The following is a 23,357-nucleotide window of genomic DNA, read 5'->3' on the forward strand; positions in this document are numbered from 1 at the left end:
AGCATCAGAACCATTTCAGGGCTCAGGGATGATTTTAATTTTGCCACAGGAACAGCAGAATGGTGGCCCGGTACCCCTGGAATCTTTAAAAGATGCAAGATAAGGAGGACAACTATGAACCTGTTGTGGACGAATTTGTTCAATGATCATTTCTTCTTAATGCTAGGTATGGTTGCTGATCTTAGCTGCTCCTGTCCTTCCACTGTCCGAGCTTTAATTGAAGGGGAGACAGTGCACATGGTAGAGCACTACAAATATGTACAGACAGTCATTTATAACAGACTAAACGTTCATCTTAACACAGAACAAACTTGTAGAGGTGGCAGACATGGCTATTTTTTCTTAGGACACTCAATTGTTTTAAAGTGGACAAAACCATAATTACACTTTTTATTAATAATAAGTCCCTTATTACATTTGCTTTTATATGTTGGTTTGGCAACCTCAGCATTAAGAACATAAGCCATCTTGACAACATCATAAAAACTAGCAGTAAAATTATTGGTTTACAGCAGACCTCTATCACTGTATCATAAACCAGTTAGGAAGAAGTTATGTCAGACAGTAGCCATCCTCTTTTGTTTAATTTTAGTTGATAGTTACTTGTTGCCATCAGGCTACACATTTAGGTTTCTGAGGGTAAAGAGCAGCAGATTTAAGAGCCCTTTTATTCACAGAGCTGTAAGCATCACAAATTCTGTTACTTGCTTGGATGGTGGTGAATTCTGAATTTTTATTTTGTGTACTGTTATAATTATTCCTTTTTATACTAATTTTGATTATTTGTAGTTAGGATAAAACAAGTCGTCAGCTGTAGTGTCTTGGCTTACTTTTTAGTATCTATGTAACAGGGCCTGCTGCAAACAAACTTCCCTCTGGGATAATACAGTCAACCTAACCTCTATCTAAGGTACCTCTTTGACTGCCTTTACTATTTATGGGGCAGCACAGGCCCATATAAATACTTCTGAAACCATGTGCCCTTTGTTGTCCAGTCGGTATTGACACTTATTACATGTCTTTCTTTTCCTGTCCAACTCATCTCCTGCAGTCCTAGGATCAGCCTAGTTGGTCTTCTTCTAGTGCTGCTATGTCCTTTTTGTATCCTGGAGACCAAAACTGTATAGTGTACTCCAGATAAGGTCTAACCAGTGTGTTTTAAATTATTGGTTAGAAGCTTTTATTTAATACAAATAAACAAATCTTTTTAGCATTAGTTTTAGATTGTATGACCTGTGTGATATTGTGAAAAATGAACTACAAGCATCATAAATCCTGGTCATTTGGGTTTTAGTTCAGCCATCCATGTAGTGTTGGTGCAGCATCAGTGTCTTATATTCTTGTATGTTTGTGATTATATTGAATGTTAGTGTAAAATAGAAGTTTATGAATTGTTCAAGAATATCTAAAGTAATGAAAGCAATTAGTATCTTCATTAGCAGTAGATTTACTCTGCTTTCTTCATTATTTTCAAACAGTTTTCATTTGAAAACTTTACTGTAATTTGTTTTTCTTTAGTGACAAGGCCTAATAAGATTGTGAAGAAGCCTGCTCCACCAGTGCCAGTGTAAGTAAACAGAATGTATTTACTTATTCTTATTAACATCTTCATTTCCTAGGTTTCACTAAGTTGGAAGAAATCTACTCTATATATATAATATCCTATGCCTAAAAGTGCAACGATTTTGTGCAATGATTTTATGTGATATTTTTATGTAGCGTTTTTTGTCACACTTTAAATCGGCTTATTTTAAAGCCTGCATATACTGTATATGTTTGGTATCATTCTTTTCAGAATTTATCAAACTTTAATGTGATAATGTGTGTTAGGTTTTCAGATTCTAATTCCGTTTTTAAATTTAAACTAAAATATGGACCTCAGTTTAACGGGAATACTCCAATCGGTGAGAGAGTAAATATTTTATTCTCGTTTCATGATTTTTACTCCGTTAAATAATAATTAATTTTTCTTTTACATATTTATAGAATTTCATGATTTTGACTCCAATAAATAATTTTTCTTTTGTACATTTACAGATTTTACTAATATTCTGGCTGCAATGGGGGGTTGGGCGCCAGGGGGGCTTGCCCCCCTAGTATTCTATAATTGTTGCATTTGTCTGACAAATAAAGCAACAAGAAGGGATTGTGGGTTTCCTTCTTAATATTTTAACTTTCCTTATTTCCACCATCCCTCTGTTGTAGAAGAAAAGCAGCAGAGATTTTTAAGATTACTGTGTTTCACAGGATTTTGTCCTTGTTATACCCAAAATACAGCATATCTAATGTGGTGGTGTTCAGTGGGCAAGGGCTATGATGGCACTAGAGAATAATCTACCCTTGGTTTAAGACAGAGTAAACTGCCAAAGCCTTTAGGTCTGGTTCACCAGTGACTGAGCCCAGCCCTGTGCCCATCACCAGTTCACTGTATCCTGCTGATGTACTGGGTAATTTGTAAGCATATCTTGTGAAGGGGCAAGAACAGGAAAGAGTGAGTGGCAGTACTTCCAAGATTGTAGAAGGCAAGCAAAACTAATAGTGTTTAATACTGAAACTAAGAGAAGGAGGCCTTGAAGAAGTGGTAGGAGGGCGTTATGATTTCTCCAGTCTGGTAGACAGCAACAGTGATAACTCTACTGGGAAAGGTGGCATGTTGTTATCTAAAAAGGAGGAATACTCTCCCCAGAAGTGATATTTGTATACGTTACTTGCCCTATGTACTTTGTAGTGGTGTAGAGGTGACCAAGACAAATCTTTAATCTCAACTTTTCATGCAAAATGGAGAAAAAAATGTTATGACATAATATAAGACAATAGTGATCAATGATTGATAACTGCAAACAATGTGAAAAACAGCCATGGAAAAAAGAAAAAAAAATCTCACATTGTTTTGCATAATCCACATGTCTGTTATCTAATAAACAAAATATTGTTAAATATATACTTCTTGAATAATCATTGCACATTGTAAACACAAAACTAAGGCCTCGTGAGCTTTTTGTCAGTTCTGCATGGAATTTGTATGGGCTGTTCTCCTTCTGTATTTCTGCCTCATTTCTTCCAGGAGTTTATATGTTCTTCCCCAGGATTTCTGAGCTTCTCCTACTGTTCAGAGAAATGATTTTAAGTCAACTGATGCTGAACTAGCTCCCTGTGCATGACTGTATGAGACGAGTCCTAAAATGGTTCTGACATTATATCCATTGATGCAAGAATACACTTGTTTTTCTTGTGACTTTGAAATAGAAAACAGATAATTGAGGTAAAGAAGCCCCATCATTCACCACTTAGACAGGATGGTTAGCACAGTGGTATGGGCAAAAGAAATTAAAATGGGTGCCATTGTAGGTCAGTGTGTCTGGCAATGACAGAGTCTGTGCCAAGTAATGTTTTTTCTGTGCTTCTTCTCAGGGAGAAAGATGGAGATGTATTTACAGGTAAGTCTAGAGAAGGATCATGTTTTTGTCCCTCAGAATTTCTAATCAGTTTGTAATAAAAAAAAATACAAAAATACATTTGAACCTGCAATAGCTTTTAAGGATGTAGAAGTTTCATGTGTCATAATGAAATGCTTATTCTTTATGTTCTGAATCATATATGTGCATCTCTGTACCAGTCATCATGTCTATCTATCTATCTATCTATCTATCTATCTATCTATCTATCTATCTATCTATCTATCTATCTATCTATCTATCTATCTATCTATCTATCTATCTATCTAACTAACTAACTAACTAACTACATTATTAATGTCTTCTTGTGCATTTGATTTTTTTCTATTTTTGTTAAGTTTCACCAGCCAATGGCCAACATATTAGATATGAAAATGTTAATTTAGGTAAGTCTGGGCCTCCTATTCCTCGCCATATTTTTGAGCTCTAACAGAAATATGTGACAAAAAATAAAAGTAAATATTAATCTTTTGAACTCGGTATGACAGATTTGCTACCTCACAATGCTGTTTTGATCCGTGATGGGTGCCTTCTATGATTTTTCATGTTCTTTCCATATTGGCATGGCTTTTACTTTGGACTGTCTGATTTCCTTCAACAGTTTACAGTTTCATCAGGAGAACTGCCAGTGGGTTCTGATGATAATTTGTGAACTTTTGGGTTCATACACAGAGTGGTAGATAAGCACCTTTATTTTACAATAGTTCTTTCGTAGAATAAAGCAAACATGCTCACTTTAATAAACAAAATAACACAATGTATTTCTAATCTGTAATAATATATAAATCTGAATGTGTGTTTATGTGTCTGTTCTGTATGCAAATTAAACTTTCCCCTTGGAGAGTTTTATCTAGTTGACCACACCTGCACTTTATTAGGGAAGTGACCTCGGGAGGCATTGTTGGCACGGGTGGGTTTAGTCACTGAAATTTTGGTTTCAGCCCAAATTTATTTCCACTGGAGAATTTATTTAATGGTTGCACCTGCATATTATTCCACTCCAAGCTATGCCAGGTACCCCTGCTAGTTTATTCTTAATGCAAACATGACAAAAGATTGATGGTTAATCATGTATTTAGAATCCAAAAAAACAGAAACCTAAATAATCAATAAAACAAACTCTTGTTAGAATTGTGTAGCCCTTTCATAGGTAACTATGAAGTAGTCAGCTTTTGGCCCCGCTAAGGTTTTGAAGCTGAGGTTGCCACTCTTGGCCATTTTGCTCTGTCTGATCTGTATAGACTGCTCAAGGGTAATGGTGAGGTTGCTGTCTTCTGGCCCCTGCTAAAAGTTTGAAGCTGAGGTTGTCAGCCCAGCCATATTGCTCTGATACAGTATGATTGATGAGTGAATAGATCATTTTTGCTGGATATATATATGTAAATTAAGGCAAAAATGTAGGCATTTCCAGTATAAACTTATCCACCAATATTAAAAGAACCTTAGAACTTAAAGTACTTTTCAGGAACACTTTTATGTGAAAAAACAGCTCTGAGATGTGTAGTGATATCCTTTATATAATGGCCACCATAGTGCCTGGGTCACATGATTTGCATGTCACATTCCTAGCAACAATGCAGCATCATAGGAAACAAGAAATTGAAAATGGTGGCAGCCATAGGAACAGACACACACATACAGGTGCTGGTCATAGAATTAGAATATCATGACAAAGTTGATTTATTTCAGTAATTCCATTCAAAAAGTGAAACTTGTATATTAGATTCATTACACACAGACTGATGTATTTCAAATGTTTATTTCTTTTAATTTTGTTGATTATAACTGACAACTAATGAAAGTCCCAAATTCAGTATCTCGGAAAATTAGAATATAAATTAAGACCAATGCAAAAAAAGGATTTTTAGAAATGTTGGCCAACTGAAAGGTATGAACATGAAAAGTATGAGCATGTACAGCACTCAATATTTAGTTGGGGCTCCTTTGGCCTGGATTACTGCAGCAATGCGGCGTGGCATGGAGTCGATCAGTCTGTGGCACTGCTCAGGTGTTATGAGAGCCCATGTTGCTCTGATAGTGGCCTTCAGCTCTTCTGAATTGTTGGGTCTGGCGTATTGCATCTTCCTCTTCACAATACCCCATAGTTTTTCTATGGGGTTAAGGTCAGGCAAGTTTGCTGGCCAATCAAGAACAGGGATACCATGGTCCTTAAACCAGGTACTGGTAGCTTTGGCACTGTGTGCAGGTGCCAGGTCCTGTTGGAAAATGAAATCTGCATCTCCATAAAGTTCGTCAGCAGCAGGAAGCATGAAGTGCTCTAAAACTTCCTGGTAGACGGCTGCATTGACCTTGGACCTCAGAAAACACAATGGACCAACACCAGCAGATGGCATGGCACCCCAAACCATCACTGACTGTGGAAACTTTACACTGGACCTCATGTGGATTCTGTGCCTCACCTCTCTTCCTCCAGACTCTGGGACCTTGATTTCCAAAGGAAATGCAAAATTTACTTTCATCAGAGAACAAAGCTTTGGATCACTCAGCAGCAGTCCAAAGCCGAGACGCTTCTGACGCTGTCTCTTGTTCAAGAGTGGCTTGACACAAGGAATGCGACAGCTGAAACCCATGTCTTGCATACGTCTGTGCGTGGTGGTTCTTGAAGCACTGACTCCAGCTGCAGTCCACTCTTTGTGAATCTCCCCCACATTTTTGAATGGGGTCTGGGTTTTGTTTCACAATCCTCTCCAGGGTGCGGTTATCCCTATTGCTTGTACACTTTTTTCTACCACATCTTGTCCTTCCCTTCGCCTCTCTATTAATGTGCTTGGACACAGAGCTCTGTGAACAGCCAGCCTCTTTAGCAATGACCTTTTGTGTCTTGCTCTCCTTGTGCAAGGTGTCAAAGGTCGTCTTTTGGACAACTGTCAAGTCAGCAGTCTTCCCCATGATTGTGTAGCCTACAGAACTAGACTGAGAGACCATTTAAAGGCTTTTGCAGGTGTTTTGAGTTAATTAGCTGATTAGAGTGCGGCACCAGGTGTCTTCAATATTGAACCTTTTCACAATATTCTAATTTTCCGAGATACTGAATTTGGGACTTTCATTAGTTGTCAGTTATAATCAACAAAATTAAAAGAAATAAACATTTGAAATACATCAGTCTGTGTGTAATGAATGAATCTAATATACAAGTTTCACTTTTTGAATGGAATTACTGAAATAAATCAACTTTGTCATGATATTCTAATTTTATGACCAGCACCTGTAAGTGGCAACTTGATGAATCTCTATAATAGTGATTAAAATAAAATACAGATTAATAACACAAAAAATGAAATAAACAAATGATATCTGGATTGCAATGCAAACAGAGAGAATGGAGAAATGGAATTGTTTGTGGTGTTTACAATTCCTCACAGGCCGTGACACTGTGACATTATTATAACCTTTTAGCTGTATTGACTCAAATGTCAATGGAGAATGTCAGACAGACCAAACTACATGAAAAACAATAAATAGACTAACCAAAATAGTACACATATATTATACAAATGTGTCTCTTCACTAGTGTTCCTCTTAACACTCATCTCTTTACCCAGGACTGCAATGATAAGAAATGCACTTTCTTTTACTTTGATTTACACTGTAGATAAGTCGAATTCTGAAAGTTCATTCCAACCTACACAGACACTCAAATGCTTACTGATGCGTGTAACTTTGCATAACACTGTATGCCTGTTGAATTTTCATGAATAGTTTGATTCTTTCAACTGCATAGGATGATGGGTGCTGGTTAAGGTATTTTATGGTAGTCTTTCTTTTTTCAGGGGCCAGTGCTGCTAACAATGACGATGGCCGTGAGCCAGCCTACGTGTAAGTATTTCTTTCAGACTGTTGTGACCAGTTTTAGATGTCTTATGGACAGCATGCGTAACTCCTTGAGGTCTTTGAAGAATGTAGTGTGGGTTGACCAGCATTGACCACATCCTCAGGTGCCTGTAATCGCAGAGCACTCACTGGTTTTTTTAATTGTGCAACGTTTTCCGGCCACCTCATCACACTCAAACACTGCTGCATTCTTGTTCAAACTTTGTAAATATGTCTTCCTTTTATAATACTTAACTTCAAACATCACTGTGAAGCACTAGCTGAAAGCTGAAAATGGAAAAAGTAAAGGCTTTACTTATGGGCTGTATTTTGTCAGCTGGATGTGAACATCTGCAGTAGCAAAGAAGAACTATTGGGGACCTTGTCTTGCATATATATATTGTAAGGAAAGAACACAGAGAGACACAAATAAAGGTTTGGGACTGCCGTCCCGTAAACTGTCAGTTGGTCCTAAGTAATCCTTTGGCACTGATACCAATGAGACACAGCACATAACTGACTTTCGTGAGACAATGAGTTGGTGTTAAACTAAAACTTTTATGGAGTCAAGACTGGAAATGACATGGACAATAGAGATGACATTGATGGGATAAGCCGGAGATGATGACACAGACAGAAGATGGAAGTGAGATCATCGGGAGCGGACCGGAAGTGAAGTCATCAATTGGAGTCGGATGTTTGGAACCCAGAAGAGAAGCACTTCATGGAACTTGCGCAGAGTGTATTGTTGGAGGAGTTCCGAGAGGTATTTCTCTTAATCTTCTGTTTTCCTGGTGAATAAGGGAGAAATGCAATAGCACTCAGTGTCAACCACCCCCCAAGCGCTTTCTGTTTTCGCTGATATTTTCACGTAGGTACGAGATAAGGGTTATCCCATAATTTTTTTCACTGTGCGGTTCAGAGCTTCCATACAATCATGTTACATCCATTAAGAAACTGGGGGCAGTAAATTTGAATGATTTTTGGACTAGACTGGAATTGTATTTCAGGTTGAATTTCAAAGGTGTCAAGTCTGTTAGCTTGATATTCCTAGCCAAGCTGCTTTTTAAGTGTATACTTTTTTAACAAACTGAAATGCCTTACACGTGACATGGATTATTAAGACACTGATTCCCATGGTCAATTTTTGAACTTAGTGTGCGTAAAATACTTGTGCAAATACAAGATGTATATAAAAAAGCATCACTTTAAGCCGTTATGTTTTGGATGTTACATATTTAGTTACCAGGAGTCCATTGGTTTGCAGCTGAAGTATTTTCATGATCCTTCTACTATTAAACCGACTTATTCCAGCACAGGATCAAGAGGTGCGGAGGAGCCTACTCGTGTGTCTCCAGTCCATTACAGCTACAAGCACAGCAAACTTCATTATAAACTAACAAAGAACATATGATGCAGAGGTGAATCTGCACATTTGTGTGAGATGGCATTAGTTAAAGAGGTGATGAAAAGACCTAGCTGACAATGGAAAATCTGTGTATATGAAAATGTTTATCTGCCGCTTAACAATATGGGGTTTATGATATAAGGCAAAAAGGAAGTGCCACTGCATGTTGAAGACTCTTAAACTAAGCAAAGGAATGAAAGGAGGATGTCAGGAACTCTGAAAGATGCCCACACATCACCGTGACCAACAAGAACAACTTTATAGCCAAGAATGTACCACTGGTAGTTTATGTATAGGGTTTGTAGGGTGGTTATTGCTGTGTCTACAGAGTATAGCAAACTTCTTCCTTGCATTTAGTTGTTTACTCTGGTGAGCGAGTTTGATTGGCTGGGCAAACCTTCCTAATAGGCCACATTCAGCAACACTACACACATGAACCACACTGGGAGCCTGTAATTCTTAAATAAAACTGTACTTTATTAATTTCTTTTTAAAAACAGTCCTTCCCTTATTTTTAGATAATGTTCTGACTAAAAATTATTACTATTTAATCTTAAATTAGATGACATCGGAATAATTTTGAACTTAAGTGCTCACAACATTAATGCAGCCCACAAAAAGCATGTGCAGATGCAAAGCATAATGCAACACAATAACGATATTAACAAAATGACACAAATGTTAAAAATACATTTCAAAATACCACTGAAAAAAAGACTTCAAAGCCTAGTTCACAGTGACCAAAGAAGGAGTCTTGCTTTGCTAATTTAAACTTCTTGCTTAGTTTCTGGATTAATTACTGTTTAGCCACATCTTCAGTGTTGTCTAAACTTCTTGGCCCCCATTAGTATTTTGCCACAGTTCCATGCAGCCTTTTCAATTTCCAAATGTGTAGGCCTCATCTCACTCAATTTGCCTCAAATCCCTTCTCTGATTTTGGGGTTTATATTTCATTGCAGAGTCTTGTGGTAACTAATTTGCTTCTGATTCAAATGAGCAATATTGATTGTTTTTATTGTATGTATGCATCCTTGTCCCACCCTTTGCCCACCACTAACACTGGCCTTGGGTGGTGACTCCAGTGGATGTCATAATACCAATCTTTTGTGTAGACAACAGTCACTAGTCTCTGCACCTGTAAGAGTGAAGATTTTTTTTGTATTGTTAACTTCCCTCATCTCCATCTGTGGGTTGTCATTATGTCTCAACCATTAACATCTAGGTGTTCAATCAGCCAACCAATTTCTTTCAATGGAAGCTGGGGTTGTCACCAGCTAGTGTGCAACACTTTTCAGTTTCATTACCACAGTTGTACCAAATCTTTGTAGTGTGTGGTATCTTGCTCCAAGTTTGTAGATGCACAAAGAATAATTAATATTGAGATTGAATATACTCTTTTAACTTAGTTTTATGAATCCATCCATTCATCTTCCAAAGCTGCTTATCCACAGCAGGGTCACAATGAAACTGAAGACTAGCCAACAAGCATTACAGACAATACAGAAACATTACCTTGATAGGGTGTCAGCCCATTTCAGGGTGAACACACACAAACACACACATTAGGAGCCAATTTAGCATCTCCAATCCTCCAAACCATCATGTCTTTGGATTGTGGAAGGAAACCAGAGCACCTGGAAGAAACCTGCGCAGACACGGTGAAAACATGCATAGTCACTTTTAAATCAATGACAACTTTAAAACATAGGTAGGTAATAAAGAGTGCAATTTCAGTGGTACCAACATGCTTTGGAAGTTCCACCATTGTCCCTGTTCCTAAGAAATGAAATCCATCCTAAATGACTATCATCCCATTGCACTAATGCCTATAGCAATGAAGTGTTTCGAGAAGCTAGTCAAAAACCACATATGCTCTTCTCTGCCAAATGAACTAGATCAAAAACAGTTTCATGTCTCTCCAGTAGATCCATACAGGATGCCATCACCTTGATCCTTCACACAATACTTGCCCATCTGGACGTCAAGAGAGGGATTCCTGTTTATAGACTCTACATTAGCTCTGCATTTAACACAATAAACCCCTCTAAATTTATCACCAAGCTCAGGGCAAACCCAGGTGGTTTGGATGGGAGGCCACACTTCATCATCTGTCACTCTCAACACAGGCATTCCACAGGGCTGTATTCTGTGCTCTCTGCTGTACATCCTCTAAGAATATGACTGCATGGCTTCACATGACTATAACATCATTGTTAAGTTATCTGATGACACAGCTGTGATAAGCCTGATATCTGACAACAATGAGCAGTCTTACCTGGATGAAGCGGAGAATCTGTCACACTGGCTTTAGGACAACTGTCTACTTCTGAATGTCAGCAAGACAAAGGAGTTGATTGTATAATTTGGAAGAAGACAACCAAGGTACTAGCACCCCCACCCCAGTATTAACAGCACTCAGATGAAGTGGATGGACAGTTTCTAATACCTTGTTTTCCACATGATGGAGGAATTCACCTGGTTCAAGCACATCAACACCTTGGTGAAAAACGTATGCCAACATCTTTACCATCTCAGAAACCTTCGTGATTTCAGACTGCCCTTCCATATTCACCATTGAAGGTATCCTGACAGAAAGTATTATTTGTCTGCTTTGGGAACAGCACACTGGAGGACCGCAAAGCTTTGCAGAGAATGATGCAGCCAGCTGAATGCTTCACTGAGTGTGCACTCCCTAACTTTGAGGACATCTACACCAAGCAATGTTGGATAAAGGCAAAGACAATTATCTGTGACACCAGCCATCCCAAGAACGGCCTCTTTTCTGTGCTGCAGTCAGGTAAACACTACTGTTGTCTTAAGAGACTGACAAAGGGCTTCTGTCCACAGTCCAGCTGCGTGTTAAATAAGGAAAGTGTCTAGAAATACATAATGCCCTATTGTTAACTCCCTTACATCAAGTTATTTAGTTAATTTGTATTTATTATCATATATTTATAATTATATTACTGATTTTTACTATTTATTATGTCTCGTTATTCTTTTAATTTTTTCCTCTCAAAGGTACAGTCATTGGAGTTGAGCAACTAGGCATATTGTACCGTTACATATGATTTGTATGTAACAAATAAAATTTGATTTGATTTGATATAACAATGATGACTAGATGGGTTAATATCATACAAAGTTCAATTAACTTTTGAGTCAGTCAGAAAAACAAAATAGCGCTGTAGATGTATTTCTGTTACTTTATTTGTTTTATACATTTCTGAATAGCCATTGAACTTGATCAGAGTTGACGTTTGGAGTCCCTATCATGCATTTCTCTACTTTATGTGCTCTGGTTAGTCTTAATCATGACAAGTAGAGAAACTGAACATACTGTATAAGTATGTTTCTGCATTGCACACATCAACCTAATTAATTGTTTTCTTGAACAGCTTTTCTCTAGTTGGCCACATAAGTGTAATGAGGCTTACATTCAGTTTAATTAAAAGAAATCCTCTGTTAATTCAAACAAACAACTTTTAGATTATTTAGTTATGTTTGCATGGTAAACGTTTTTGCAAAGTTTACTGACACTATTCAATTGCTTGCGTTTAAGCTTTTTACAAATGGCACATAGACAGATTAAGTGACTTGTTCAGGGCTACACTGTGTGTATGATGAAGAGGGGATTGTGCTGGAAATATATTAACACTGATCTTGTTCAATTCTAAATAAATAAATGCATTTCTTATTTAAATTAGGTGGATGTGTGTATAGTACATAAGTGTGCCCTGCAGTGCAAACCATTCAGGGTTTATTTCTGCCTTGTGCCAGTGCTGATGGGATGGGCTCTAGTGCACTGAATTAAGCGGGCATGGAATAATGGAAGAATGAACTTAAATTATTTTAAATTAGATGATATTATTATAAAACAAGCATAGTTTCATTATGTTAAAAATAAATTTCGGTAGTGTGGTGCTTAGTATTACTGCCTTGCAGCCCCAGGAGACAGGGTCAAGGTCCAAGTCTCAGCCCAGCTGTGGTCTCTGTCGAGTGTGCATGTTTGCTCCTTGTCTCGGTGGATTCTCTCCCCATGCCAAAGTCAAGTATGTCAGGTTAACCAGTGTGTCTAAATTGGCCTGTTATGAATGAGTGTGCCAGCAATAAGCCAACACATCATCCATGCTTGGTCCCTAATTTACTTAAGTTCTCACAACCTTGAAAGAAATTAAGAGAGTCCAGATATTAGATAGATGCAAAGATCCTCACAGGTAGCGCAGTGGTAGTGCTGCTGCTTTGCAGTAAGGAGACTGTGGAAGATTGTGGGTTTGCTTCCTGGTTCCTCCCTGTGTGGATAGCGCTTTGAGTACTGAGAAAAGCGCTATATAAATGTAATGAATTATTATTATTATTATAGATGAATGGAAGAAAAATTGGAACCGGTTGTGTTGTGCTTTTCTCAGTCCTGTGCTTGAGCCCATAACTTTCTGCTGATCTTTCTGGGCTAAGAAAATTTTTGTACCCTGAGAAGTTACAGTCACCTCAGGCTGACAATGTTTGAGTGTCACTTAGTACAACAACATCACTTTATGTTTATCTTGTTTTTGTAAAGAATGATAGTGCAGTCTATAATGGGAATAATTACAAAAAATAATTATTTTAAGAAAGAAAACTATCTGTGTATGTTGCAGAGATCCCATTGCTGCCCCACCCTACCAGAACCTTGGCTTCACAAAGAAGAAGTCAGAGAGCGGTACGTATAAGTGTAATATGTCACAGTTTTGTTCAAGTAGATGCTGGCTTTTACTTTCACCAAGCTGTTTGGTTAAGTAGTAATCTATCTATCTATCTATCTATCTATCTATCTATCTATCTATCTATCTATCTATCTATCTATCTATCTATCTAATAGTAATTATTAAGTACATAACAAAATAATCTTGACAGCGGGAAAAAGCAATGAATGATATCACCATGTGTGTAGTGCCATGCTGTAGTGGAGGAAGCTGTGTGTAGATATGTGCAGGTTTAAAGTATGTAACAAAGGCGCTATATAGGCGCCTGACCTGACACAGATGTAAACAGAGGCATGTATAAACAAACAAGACTTTTATTTTCTTCACCCGTGGGCGCACGTCTTCCCCATGACCCACAGGCAATACAGAGTCCATAAAGCACAATTACCACACAACACTCTTCTCTTCCTTTACCACCACTCCTCCTCAAGCTTCGTCTCCTTCCTCCCAACTCTGGCTCCTCGAGTGGTGGTGGCTGGCCCTTTTTATATCCCACCCGGAAGCGTTCCAGGTGCTTAACCACCTGGTCCTAATTGCTCTTCCGGGTGGGGCTGAAGATACGTCCAGCTGGGCTGCTGACTCCATGCAGCTCCCCCTAGCGGCCATCCGAGCCCCCAACCAGGCTGTGGAGGACTCCATCTCCCATGGAGCCATACGAGAGGCTGGGGGATCACTGTCCGCCAGGGAGGCTGCCACCAAGCGTCCCAGGGGAGGTATTGAGCTGCCCATGGATGCTCCCCCGGAATAGATGCAGAAGGGGCGTCCCTGCCGGGCATGGGACCCGGCTGTCCGACGCAGTAAATCGACCAGCTAGTGAACTGCAATTGAAATGCTCATTAGGACATAAATGGAAAAAATATGATAAGACGCATCAGGATTAAAAATTCTGTAAATCCGTATAACACTCAAAAATAATACAACATGTGCATGATGTACAACAGCACCTATGAAAAGTATTCACAGTCTTCCAGGAATTTTTCACATTTAATTGTTATTCAACAGTTTGGTTCTTTTGACACTGATCAGCAGCAAAAGAGTCTTCAGTGTCAAAGTGAAAAGAGATCTCTGCAAAGTGGTCTGAATGAATTACACATGTAAAACACAAACTAACTGACAGCATAAGTATACACCCCCATCAAATCAATATTTAGTAGGTGTACTTCTGTCAGACATTCCAGCCTTGAGTCATGTGCTTAGGTCTCTGTCAGCTTTGCATGTCTGGACACCAGCTTTAAGCTTCCGTTTGGTATCTCTCTAAAAAGCAAATCTCTCAAGTTGCGGGTTTCTTGCAGACAGCATCAGGCTTTCCTTAAATTTTGCTTCATTCATTCTGCCCTCTACCTCCACAGCCTTCCAGGAAGTACTTCAGAGAAACATCCCCACAGCATTATGCTGCCATAACCATTCTTCATGTTGGGGATGGTGTGCTTTTGATAACGTGCAGTGTTTGGCTTACACAAAACATGGCATCTAGTCTGATGGTCAGAAAGCTCTGTGTTAGTTTTACCAAACCATAGAACTTTCGTCAAACAAACTTCGGAGTCCCCCATGTGCCTTCTGGGTAGCTCTAGCCAAGATGTCAACTGCGTTTTTTAACAGTGGCTTTCTCTCTGCCACTCTCCTATAAAGCTGCGACTGGTGAAGCATCCAGACAACAGTTGTTGACTGCACAGTCTCTCCAATCTTATCAACTGTAGCTTGTAACTCCTTTAGAGTTCTCAAAGGTCTCTTGATGGCCTCCCTCTCTAGTTGTCTTCTTACACAATCCCTCAGTTTTTGTGGAGAGCCTGCTTTAGACAGATTTACAAATGTGCCATACTCTTCCCATTTCTTTATGATTGATTTAACTGGACTCCAAGGAATATTTTTTTTGTCTCCATCCTATGACATGTACTTTTTTCATCATGTTTTCATGAAGTTGAAGTTATATTCCATTGTCTTCATTGTGTTGGTTAATCCTGTATACTGACTCACCACAAGTTGGACCATCTAGATAATGTATCTTTAGAATATTATTAATTGAAACCCCAGACAGATGATCTCCATTGAACTAATTATGTGACTGTTGGCTGCCCCAGGGCTGTCATATTAAAGGGGTGAATACTTGCGCAATCATGTGATTTTGTGTTTTATATTTGTAATTAAGTTAGGGCATGAGGTTGAGGATGGAGAAGTATAGAGAAGCCCAGAAGTAGTTGCATTGCATCTTTGTGGACCTGGAGAAAGCATACAACAAGGTGCCTCGAGAAGAGTTGTGGTATTGTATGAGGAAGTCGGGAGTGGCAGAGAAGTATGTAAGAGTTGTACAGGATGTGTATGAGGGAAGTGTGACAATGGTGAGGTCTGGGGTATGAGTGATGGATGCATTCAAGGTGGAGGTGGGATTACATCAGGGATCAGCTCTGAGCCGTTTCTTATTTGCAATGGTGATGGACAGGTTGACAGACGAGATTAGACAGGAGTCCCCATGGACTCAGTAGCAATAGTAGGGAGCTGTTTGAGGAGACCCAGGAGAGGTGGAGATATGCTTTAGAGAGGAGAGGAATGAAGGTCAGTAGGAACAAGACAGAATACATGTGTGTAAATGAGGGGGAGGTCAGTGGAATGGTGAGGATGCAGGGAGTAGAGTTGGCGAAGGTGGATGAACTTAAATACTTGGGATCAACAGTACAGAGTAATGGGGATTTTGGAAGAGAGATGAAAAAGAGAGTGCAGGCAGGTTGGAATGGGTGGAGAAGAGTGTCAGGAGTGATTTGTGACAGACAGGTATCAGCAAGAGTGAAAGGGAAGGTCTATAGGATGGTAGTGAGACCAGCTATGTTATATGGGTTGGAGACGGTGGCACTGACCAGAAAGCAGGAGACAGAGCTGGAGGTTGCAGAGTTAAAGATGCTAAGATTTGCATTGGGTGTGAAAAGGATGGGTAGGATTAGAAATGAGTACATTAGAGGGTCAGCTGAAGTTGGACAGTTGGGGGACAAAGTCAGAGAGGCAAAATTGCGTTGATTTGCACATGTGCAGAGGAGAGATGATGTGTATATTGGGAGAAGGATGGTAAGGATGGAGCTGCCAGGTAAGAGGAAAAGAAGAAGGCCTAAGAGAAGGTTTATGGATGTGGTGAGAGAGGACATGCAGGTGAGGGGTGTAACAGAACAAGATGCAGAGGACAGAAAGATATGGAAGAAGATGATCCGCTGTGGCAACCCATAGCGGGAGCAGCCAAAAGAAGAAGATTTTACACAGGCCTGTTGTCACTTTGATATTAAAGAGTTTTTTTGTTGATCAGTGACAAAAAGCCCAATGAAATCCACTGTGATTCAATGTTGTAAATGACAAAATTACAAAGAGGCCAGTTTTACAAAGTTTATATATAAATTTAGATGCATTTTGGTCAAATGTAAGCCATGTTTGTTTGAATTAGTCTCATTGATATTAGGCCTCATTTTGAAGCTTTCATGTACTCTGACGGATCTCCTTATTACTAGTTTTTGGGAGGGGAGTATTTTAATGTGTCATACAGTAATTTTTAATGGTGTTAATTAAAAATGTGACATTCCCAGCAATAGTCAGTTTTAATATAGTGTTTATAAAGATTTACTATAGACATCTACATTCAGTCCACAATCTTCAGTCCACATAAACTTCACTGCCGCAGTGACATTGTGTTTAATGCTCTGGACTTCAAAGCCCGAGATTGTGGGCACAAATCCCACTACTGACACTGTGTGACCATGAGGAGTCACTTCACCTGTATGTGCTCTAATTGGCAAAACAAAAGAAATGTAACCAGTTGTATCTGAAATGTTGTATGTGGCCTTGATGATGACATCAGGCAAATTAGTAAATAATAATAAGCCTCACAAGTCAGATGAGACATTTAGGTGGCGTTTACTTAGGGTGACTAGAGACAACAAGGATGGAAATAAGTGTTTGGTTTTGTGGCTTCTTATGATTTATATCATAGTAACAGTGCCAGCAGTACAACACACATTCACGTTAAAACTGCTTGCACATAATAATAAGTCCACAGTCCTAGAAGTAATTTCTACACAGGCCCTCAGCTCATATAGTCTGCATTATTAGTGTACCATACACAATGCACATAAACTAACAATGATGACAAAAACAAGAAAAGAACACAAGCCACCTACCTCAAAATCTACATTTTACATAAAAAACCAAAGCTGTTAGCTGTCCTGTAATTTATAAAAACAGGATTTCTAAAAGGTTCACTCTTTACTTTTTTCTGTCTCAAGGCTGCATTTTTTCACATCAAGTGACACACATTTTGACTTGGGCGTGAGCTGTGCAGTCTCAGGCATCTTGTTGGTCAGGAATAGCCAGATCTTATCTCTTTTTAGAGCAGAGATGTGACTTTTGATTAAACGCAGTGCACCAAAATACAGCTAGCAAGCAGATGTGTGCAAGAATGTGTACAGTGCAATGGACAGCATGTATGCATTAGTCTAAATACGGTGCAAATAATCAAATAATGCAAGTTGGGAAACCTAAATTGAGGGCTGATAAACAGGACTGTCCCACAAAGTATGGAATTCCAGTCGCACTAAGTTTGCTATCTAATAGTTATACTTTGAGAAGTTGTCCTTAACTGAAAGGCCATAGTAAAGATCTCCTCCCCACCATCTCTACTGTGTGTGTTGTGTCATTGGTAACCCAGATCTTCTCCACACTAAGCTGTTTGACAAGGTAAAAAACTGTGGCCTATCTAGTTGAACAACTGAGGACATGTACATTCTGTGCAGTTATTTTGTATCATTCAATTATTATAGAATAAAATGACCCAGAAAATCTGAAATAGCTACAGGAACAATTCCTGAAATTGAAGACAAAGTAGCAGGTGCTCCAGGACTGCCATAAACATTACTATTTTCTTTTGAATTTTTTTATGCATATACAGTTGACAGTGAGCAGCAGTTCTTTAACCAGTAATTTCATTTCCCACCCACTGTCTGCTGATTTTCTGCTAGATTGTCTGGTGACAGTAATACTGGCTTCATGTGCATGAATGTGATCTACAAAGGACTTGTGTCTGATTCTGTCTACCTGAACAATCTCCGGCTCCTCAAAACCATCTGCTAAAATCCAAAGAGTCAGAAAATCAAGGAATAGAGGGTTGTGCCAATGATAAACAATGTAATTTTTTTTCCCCATTACTAAGATCGTAGACACACATTATTCTTCATGGAAACTTTCTGTCGGCTTTTTATCTGCCATCAGATCTTGTTTTTATTTTATGCTCTTTGGCCAATTGAGAACATTTTTGATTAAATGTGACAGAAATTCAAGAAACCATTTAAAAGTCTTGTATTTTTTAAAAATGGTTACGAGTCTGCTGTAGTAAACATTAGGTGATGCTGATTTTGTCTGCTCCATGACTAGGAAACTGTACAGTGAGAAAATGCTGATTCCCTTGTGGATGGCACCTAAGTACTGTGAAGGACAGCCGGGTCCCATGCCCGGCAGGGACGCCCCTGCTGCATCTATTCCGGGGGAGCCACCATGGGCAGCTCAGTACCTCCCCCGGGACGCTTGGTGGCAGCCTCCCTGGTGGACGATGATTCCCCAACCTGGTGCAAGGCTCCATGGGACATGGAGTCCTCCAGAGCCTGGTTGGGGGCTTGGATGGCCGCCAGGGGGAGCTGTGTGGACTTACCAGCCCGGCTGGTCAATTCCTCAGCCCCACCCGGGAATGCAATTAGGCCCAGGTGACCAAGCACCTGGACTACATCCGGGTGGGGTATAAAAAGGCCAGCTACCACCACTCGAGAGAGCCAGAGTCGGGAGGAAGAGGACTAAGCCTGAGGAGGAGTGGTGGTGCTGAGGTGGAGAGAAGTGTGAGTTGTTGGGTTGAAGTGCTTTTGGGACTGTGTTGGGCCTGTGGGACACGGGGAAGGCGTGCCCCACGGCTGAAGATAAAATAAAAGTACATTTGTTTAAGTACGTGCCTCTGCGTGAGTCTGTGCCGGGTCGGGCGCTATATAGCGCCTTTTACAGTACATATACTTGAAAAAAACGCACAAAGCATGAACGCGTATATAAAGGTAAAGCATTGGCATCAGGCTCTTCAGATTATCTTCAACACTTGCATGACTCATTTTTCTGTAATTCTGAAATCAGTTGATTAAACAGTTGTACAAAAGTCAAGCCTAGCAGAATAAAAAAGATGCACAGCCCTACGCCCACAAAGACAGCAATTTAACGCCCAATAGAAGCCGCAGGCCTTCACAGTAAGCATGCATTTTTACTTGTACTTTATTAAAAAGGTAAACTGTTCCCTTATGCACAGGCTAAGAACAAAAAAGCAGCACAGTTTAATGTTTTTCAATGATTTTTGGTATAAAGAGTCATTTCCTGCCCATTGCAGTGTGGTTTACTTTTCTTTACTATAATGTAAACTTGACAATTAAAAAACAGAGAGATACAGTTTGCAGAAAAGTGGCTGGATTGTGCTTCTGCAAAGAGCCAACCTTTAATACTGCGATTTAGCAACTAAGTCTTCAATGTGCATTCAACACTTATCAAAATGTGGCCTTCTCCTTGAAATACAGTAGAACTGTGCTGGTCTAAAGGACAAGAATGACATTGAAATGATGCATGGCGACACGGACTGTTCACATCTCAGTTGTCATTCTTATATAAAGCTGGGTCTCTTTCAACACATATGCTCTTTGAAGTCTCTGTTCTTCTCACATCTTTATGAAAAGCTAAAGAACCAACCTTCTTGCAGCCTCCAGAACAGCAGCTTTTAGCTTTTGTACAAGGAACTGAACTGCTTTATCAAGCATGCAGAAAAAAAATTTATGTGAAAAAGCCAGCACTTCATGTTAAAGGCTTGAATTTTCTTTCTCCACAGATGGGTCCTACGAAAATGTGTTCACTTGTGCCTCTAAGCGCAACAGCGTGAAATCAGGTGGGTTTTTATTTACTAAGGTCTCTTGAGTTGTTTTTATTGATGAACGTGTTTATTTTCCTGTCAGGGGTGATATTTGGCCAGCTATCAGACACTTTCAATTCACCACAAGGAACAATTTTATTTTTGTACTGTTTTTTTAAAGCCATAAACAGAGATTAGTCTGTCATATTCTCCATTTCTTAAGCCTTGGGTCAGTTTTGTTATGTGTTCGGAGTTGATTTAGGACAGCTATTTTGACACTAACTAACACTATATTACTGTATATTAGCTTTGAACATCAAACATTGTTTTTATAGTAGAATATCTAAGGGTGATTTCCACGCACATTTAGTGAAAAACAATACTTCTTTACAAAGTACCCCTCAGAGTCTAACTTCATCAAAAAAAAATCTGAATTAGTTGAAGCCATCCTAATTTGGGGTGTTCATAAGAAATGTAATTTACTTCATGAGGTAGAAGTACATAATAAAAAGAATAGTTGAGTCAGACATCTCTCTATTATTAAAAAAAACGAGACGAGACTTTTTTCCTGCGATGAGATGTGATCTTTTGCAGAGAGACACTTTCACGTCCCGTGAGACAGACAAGTCACGTCATACTCACCACTTTTGGAAGCAAGTCCCGTGATACACATGCAGAGCAGGTTAGAGATAAAGAAAGTAGGAAAATTCCAAAGTCTCAAAAAAATGTGAGTAAAGTGCAAACAAACGGAGAATAGTACTCGGTGAAATAACAGAACAGCGAAAAGAGATCGAATAGAGTTTGAGGATGTGTGGGGGAGAAGAGAGACAAGTTAGTGAGACTAAAGGACAGCTGCCGTACAGGCTTTTAAACGTTTGAAGCGCCACACGAAATGCAGATCACACGGCACGGCAGCAGCAGCAAGCCAGCAGCTGATCGAGCAAAGAGGAGGTAAAAAAATAAGGAATTTGTTTCCCATTGTATCACCGTTTAAGAGGGGTTTTTGGAGGAGCGTCCACATCTCCTTGGGGTGCATTCAGCCCCCCTTTTTACAACGGCATGTAGTGCTGGCGGGGGGGAAAGGGGTGGGTGAGCAAAGCGAACAGGGGGCGAAGCCCCCAAGCATGAAATATAAAAATGTTTGCCTCAGTTTAAATGTTAACATTTTAAATATATTCGATTGTAACAGAAATTTGTCATTTTTCACTCTCAGATTGAGGTCCATAGATGGTTAGACTCTACCATCGGATTAAAAATAACATGATATTTATAATTATGACCTGGAAATAGTCTAAATTTATGCATCACATGTTTATGTTTGAAATTTGTCATTTTAAATCTTCTGGGAGAGGCTCTTAGAGGGTTAGGATCACTGGTAAAGAATCAGATATCAAAAATGTTATGACATTCGTGATCAGCTACCTCAAAATAGCATAAAGTGACACTCCACATGCCTAAATTACCAATCCCCATTTTTATGAAATGGAGTAACTTTGACCCTTTGCATCCCATTAGGGGGTGAACCTCTGGGGCAGCTGATGTGGCCTTCTGATCATTTTAGCTGAAGAAACCTATTGGTTTATTCTTTATCATAAAGTTGTGATTTCCTGCATCAAATATGGCCTACAAATAAGGAGGGGTTTTCAGATCTAGAGGGCCAAATATATGTGGGGGCCCCTAAAAGCAAAATGTCTTGCATACCTAGGCATCAATAGTCAAAAAGTATATCATATTGCAGGAGTTTTCTCATACTAGTGAGTGAGGAAGTGCCATACACACAAAAAAAAGCAGTAAACTACAAATAAAGTCGATATTCACCCCTACAAGGAATTATTTAAGGAATCCATTCCTTGTTAGTGCTTACCCACTTGCTTGCTCTCCTGTTCTTTCTCCCATTTTCTTGCCTATGCAACAGCAAGCCTCCTCTTAGCAATAAAACACATTTTGCTACTTGTAGCAAAATACTTTGTACTTTTTAAAACCCAACCTTGTGTTACATCCTTGTACTAACTTGCAGGGTTATGGGTCAGTGCTAAGGTGAGTGAAGTACCCCTGATATCACTGCCTCCCTGAATTATGATCAATATTTAAAGCATCTAATAATAGGTGTTACGGTCTCATATGTCCCACGTAGGGCTCTTTTGCTCCTGTTTGTTTACGGTCTCTTTTTTTTCCCCCTTTAGTCTCTCCCATTAAGTAATGGAGGGGATGTGCTTCTGCTAATTTTGTTTATCAAGATTGTACCAAAATCAACATTTTAGAACCAATCCAACACTATTTTAAATTGAAGATTTTTTAAAAAGTTTAAAAAATATATTTCCTAGTTATGCTCCAATCGTATTTTTTAAGGCAGATACCGATTTCATGTTACTTGATCGTCCGATTCCAATACAGATTGTGACTTTTTTATTCTTTAAAAAACTTTTTGCACTAAACTGCATAACCAGATGCACAGAATCCTTATATCCTGTATTAAAGTGTACTTTTATAATTAAACTATATACAACCGGTGTTAACTGTTCATTTTGTATTAACAAAATGAAATTCTGTAAGCTTATTGTTCACTTACCATAAAAATACTAAAATAAATAAAATTTCCTTGAAATACATACAAATAAAATCTATACAAAAATATTTATTCATAATATATACAGCATAAAAGAAAATAAAATGCTTCTCATAATTACAAGTTGTCATATTGTTTAATTTTTTCAGTAATGTACATATCTGAAACAAGGCTTATTAAAAAAAGCAGTTTTCACCATTTCTCTAACAAGAAAAAAATGTACTGTGTATATATATATATATATAGAGAGAGAGAGAAAAGCCAAGCAAAATGACACCTTTTATTGGCTAACTATTGGCTAACTTTTATTGGCAAAATGACACCTTTTATTGGCTAACTAGAAAGATTACAATATGCAAGCTTTCGAGGCAACTCAGGCCCCTTCTTCAGGCAAGATGAAGAAGGGGCCTGAGTTGCCTCGAAAGCTTGCATATTGTAATCTTTCTAGTTAGCCAATAAA

The 23,357-nt window shown here is 38.9% G+C and overlaps 1 protein-coding gene across 2 annotated transcripts in view; it reads left to right on the top strand.

Moving 5' to 3' along the window:
* Positions 1-23,357, top strand: part of si:dkey-183i3.6 (LAT2 domain-containing protein) — a 109,950-nt gene that overhangs the window by 63,857 nt on the left and 22,736 nt on the right. Inside the window, exons 5-10 of one of the 2 annotated variants that reach the window (XM_051930798.1) lie at positions 1,519-1,567; positions 3,412-3,437; positions 3,794-3,841; positions 7,247-7,292; positions 13,332-13,393; positions 20,311-20,367. In XM_051930798.1, coding sequence (XP_051786758.1) covers positions 1,519-1,567; positions 3,412-3,437; positions 3,794-3,841; positions 7,247-7,292; positions 13,332-13,393; positions 20,311-20,367 — 288 coding nt within the window. The remainder of the gene's footprint in view (positions 1-1,518; positions 1,568-3,411; positions 3,438-3,793; positions 3,842-7,246; positions 7,293-13,331; positions 13,394-20,310; positions 20,368-23,357) is intronic. The other variant, XM_051930799.1, reaches the window with a different exon arrangement.

The sequence above is a fragment of the Erpetoichthys calabaricus genome, chromosome 8, assembly GCF_900747795.2.
Source record: "Erpetoichthys calabaricus chromosome 8, fErpCal1.3, whole genome shotgun sequence".
NCBI classification, from domain to species: domain Eukaryota; kingdom Metazoa; phylum Chordata; class Cladistia; order Polypteriformes; family Polypteridae; genus Erpetoichthys; species Erpetoichthys calabaricus.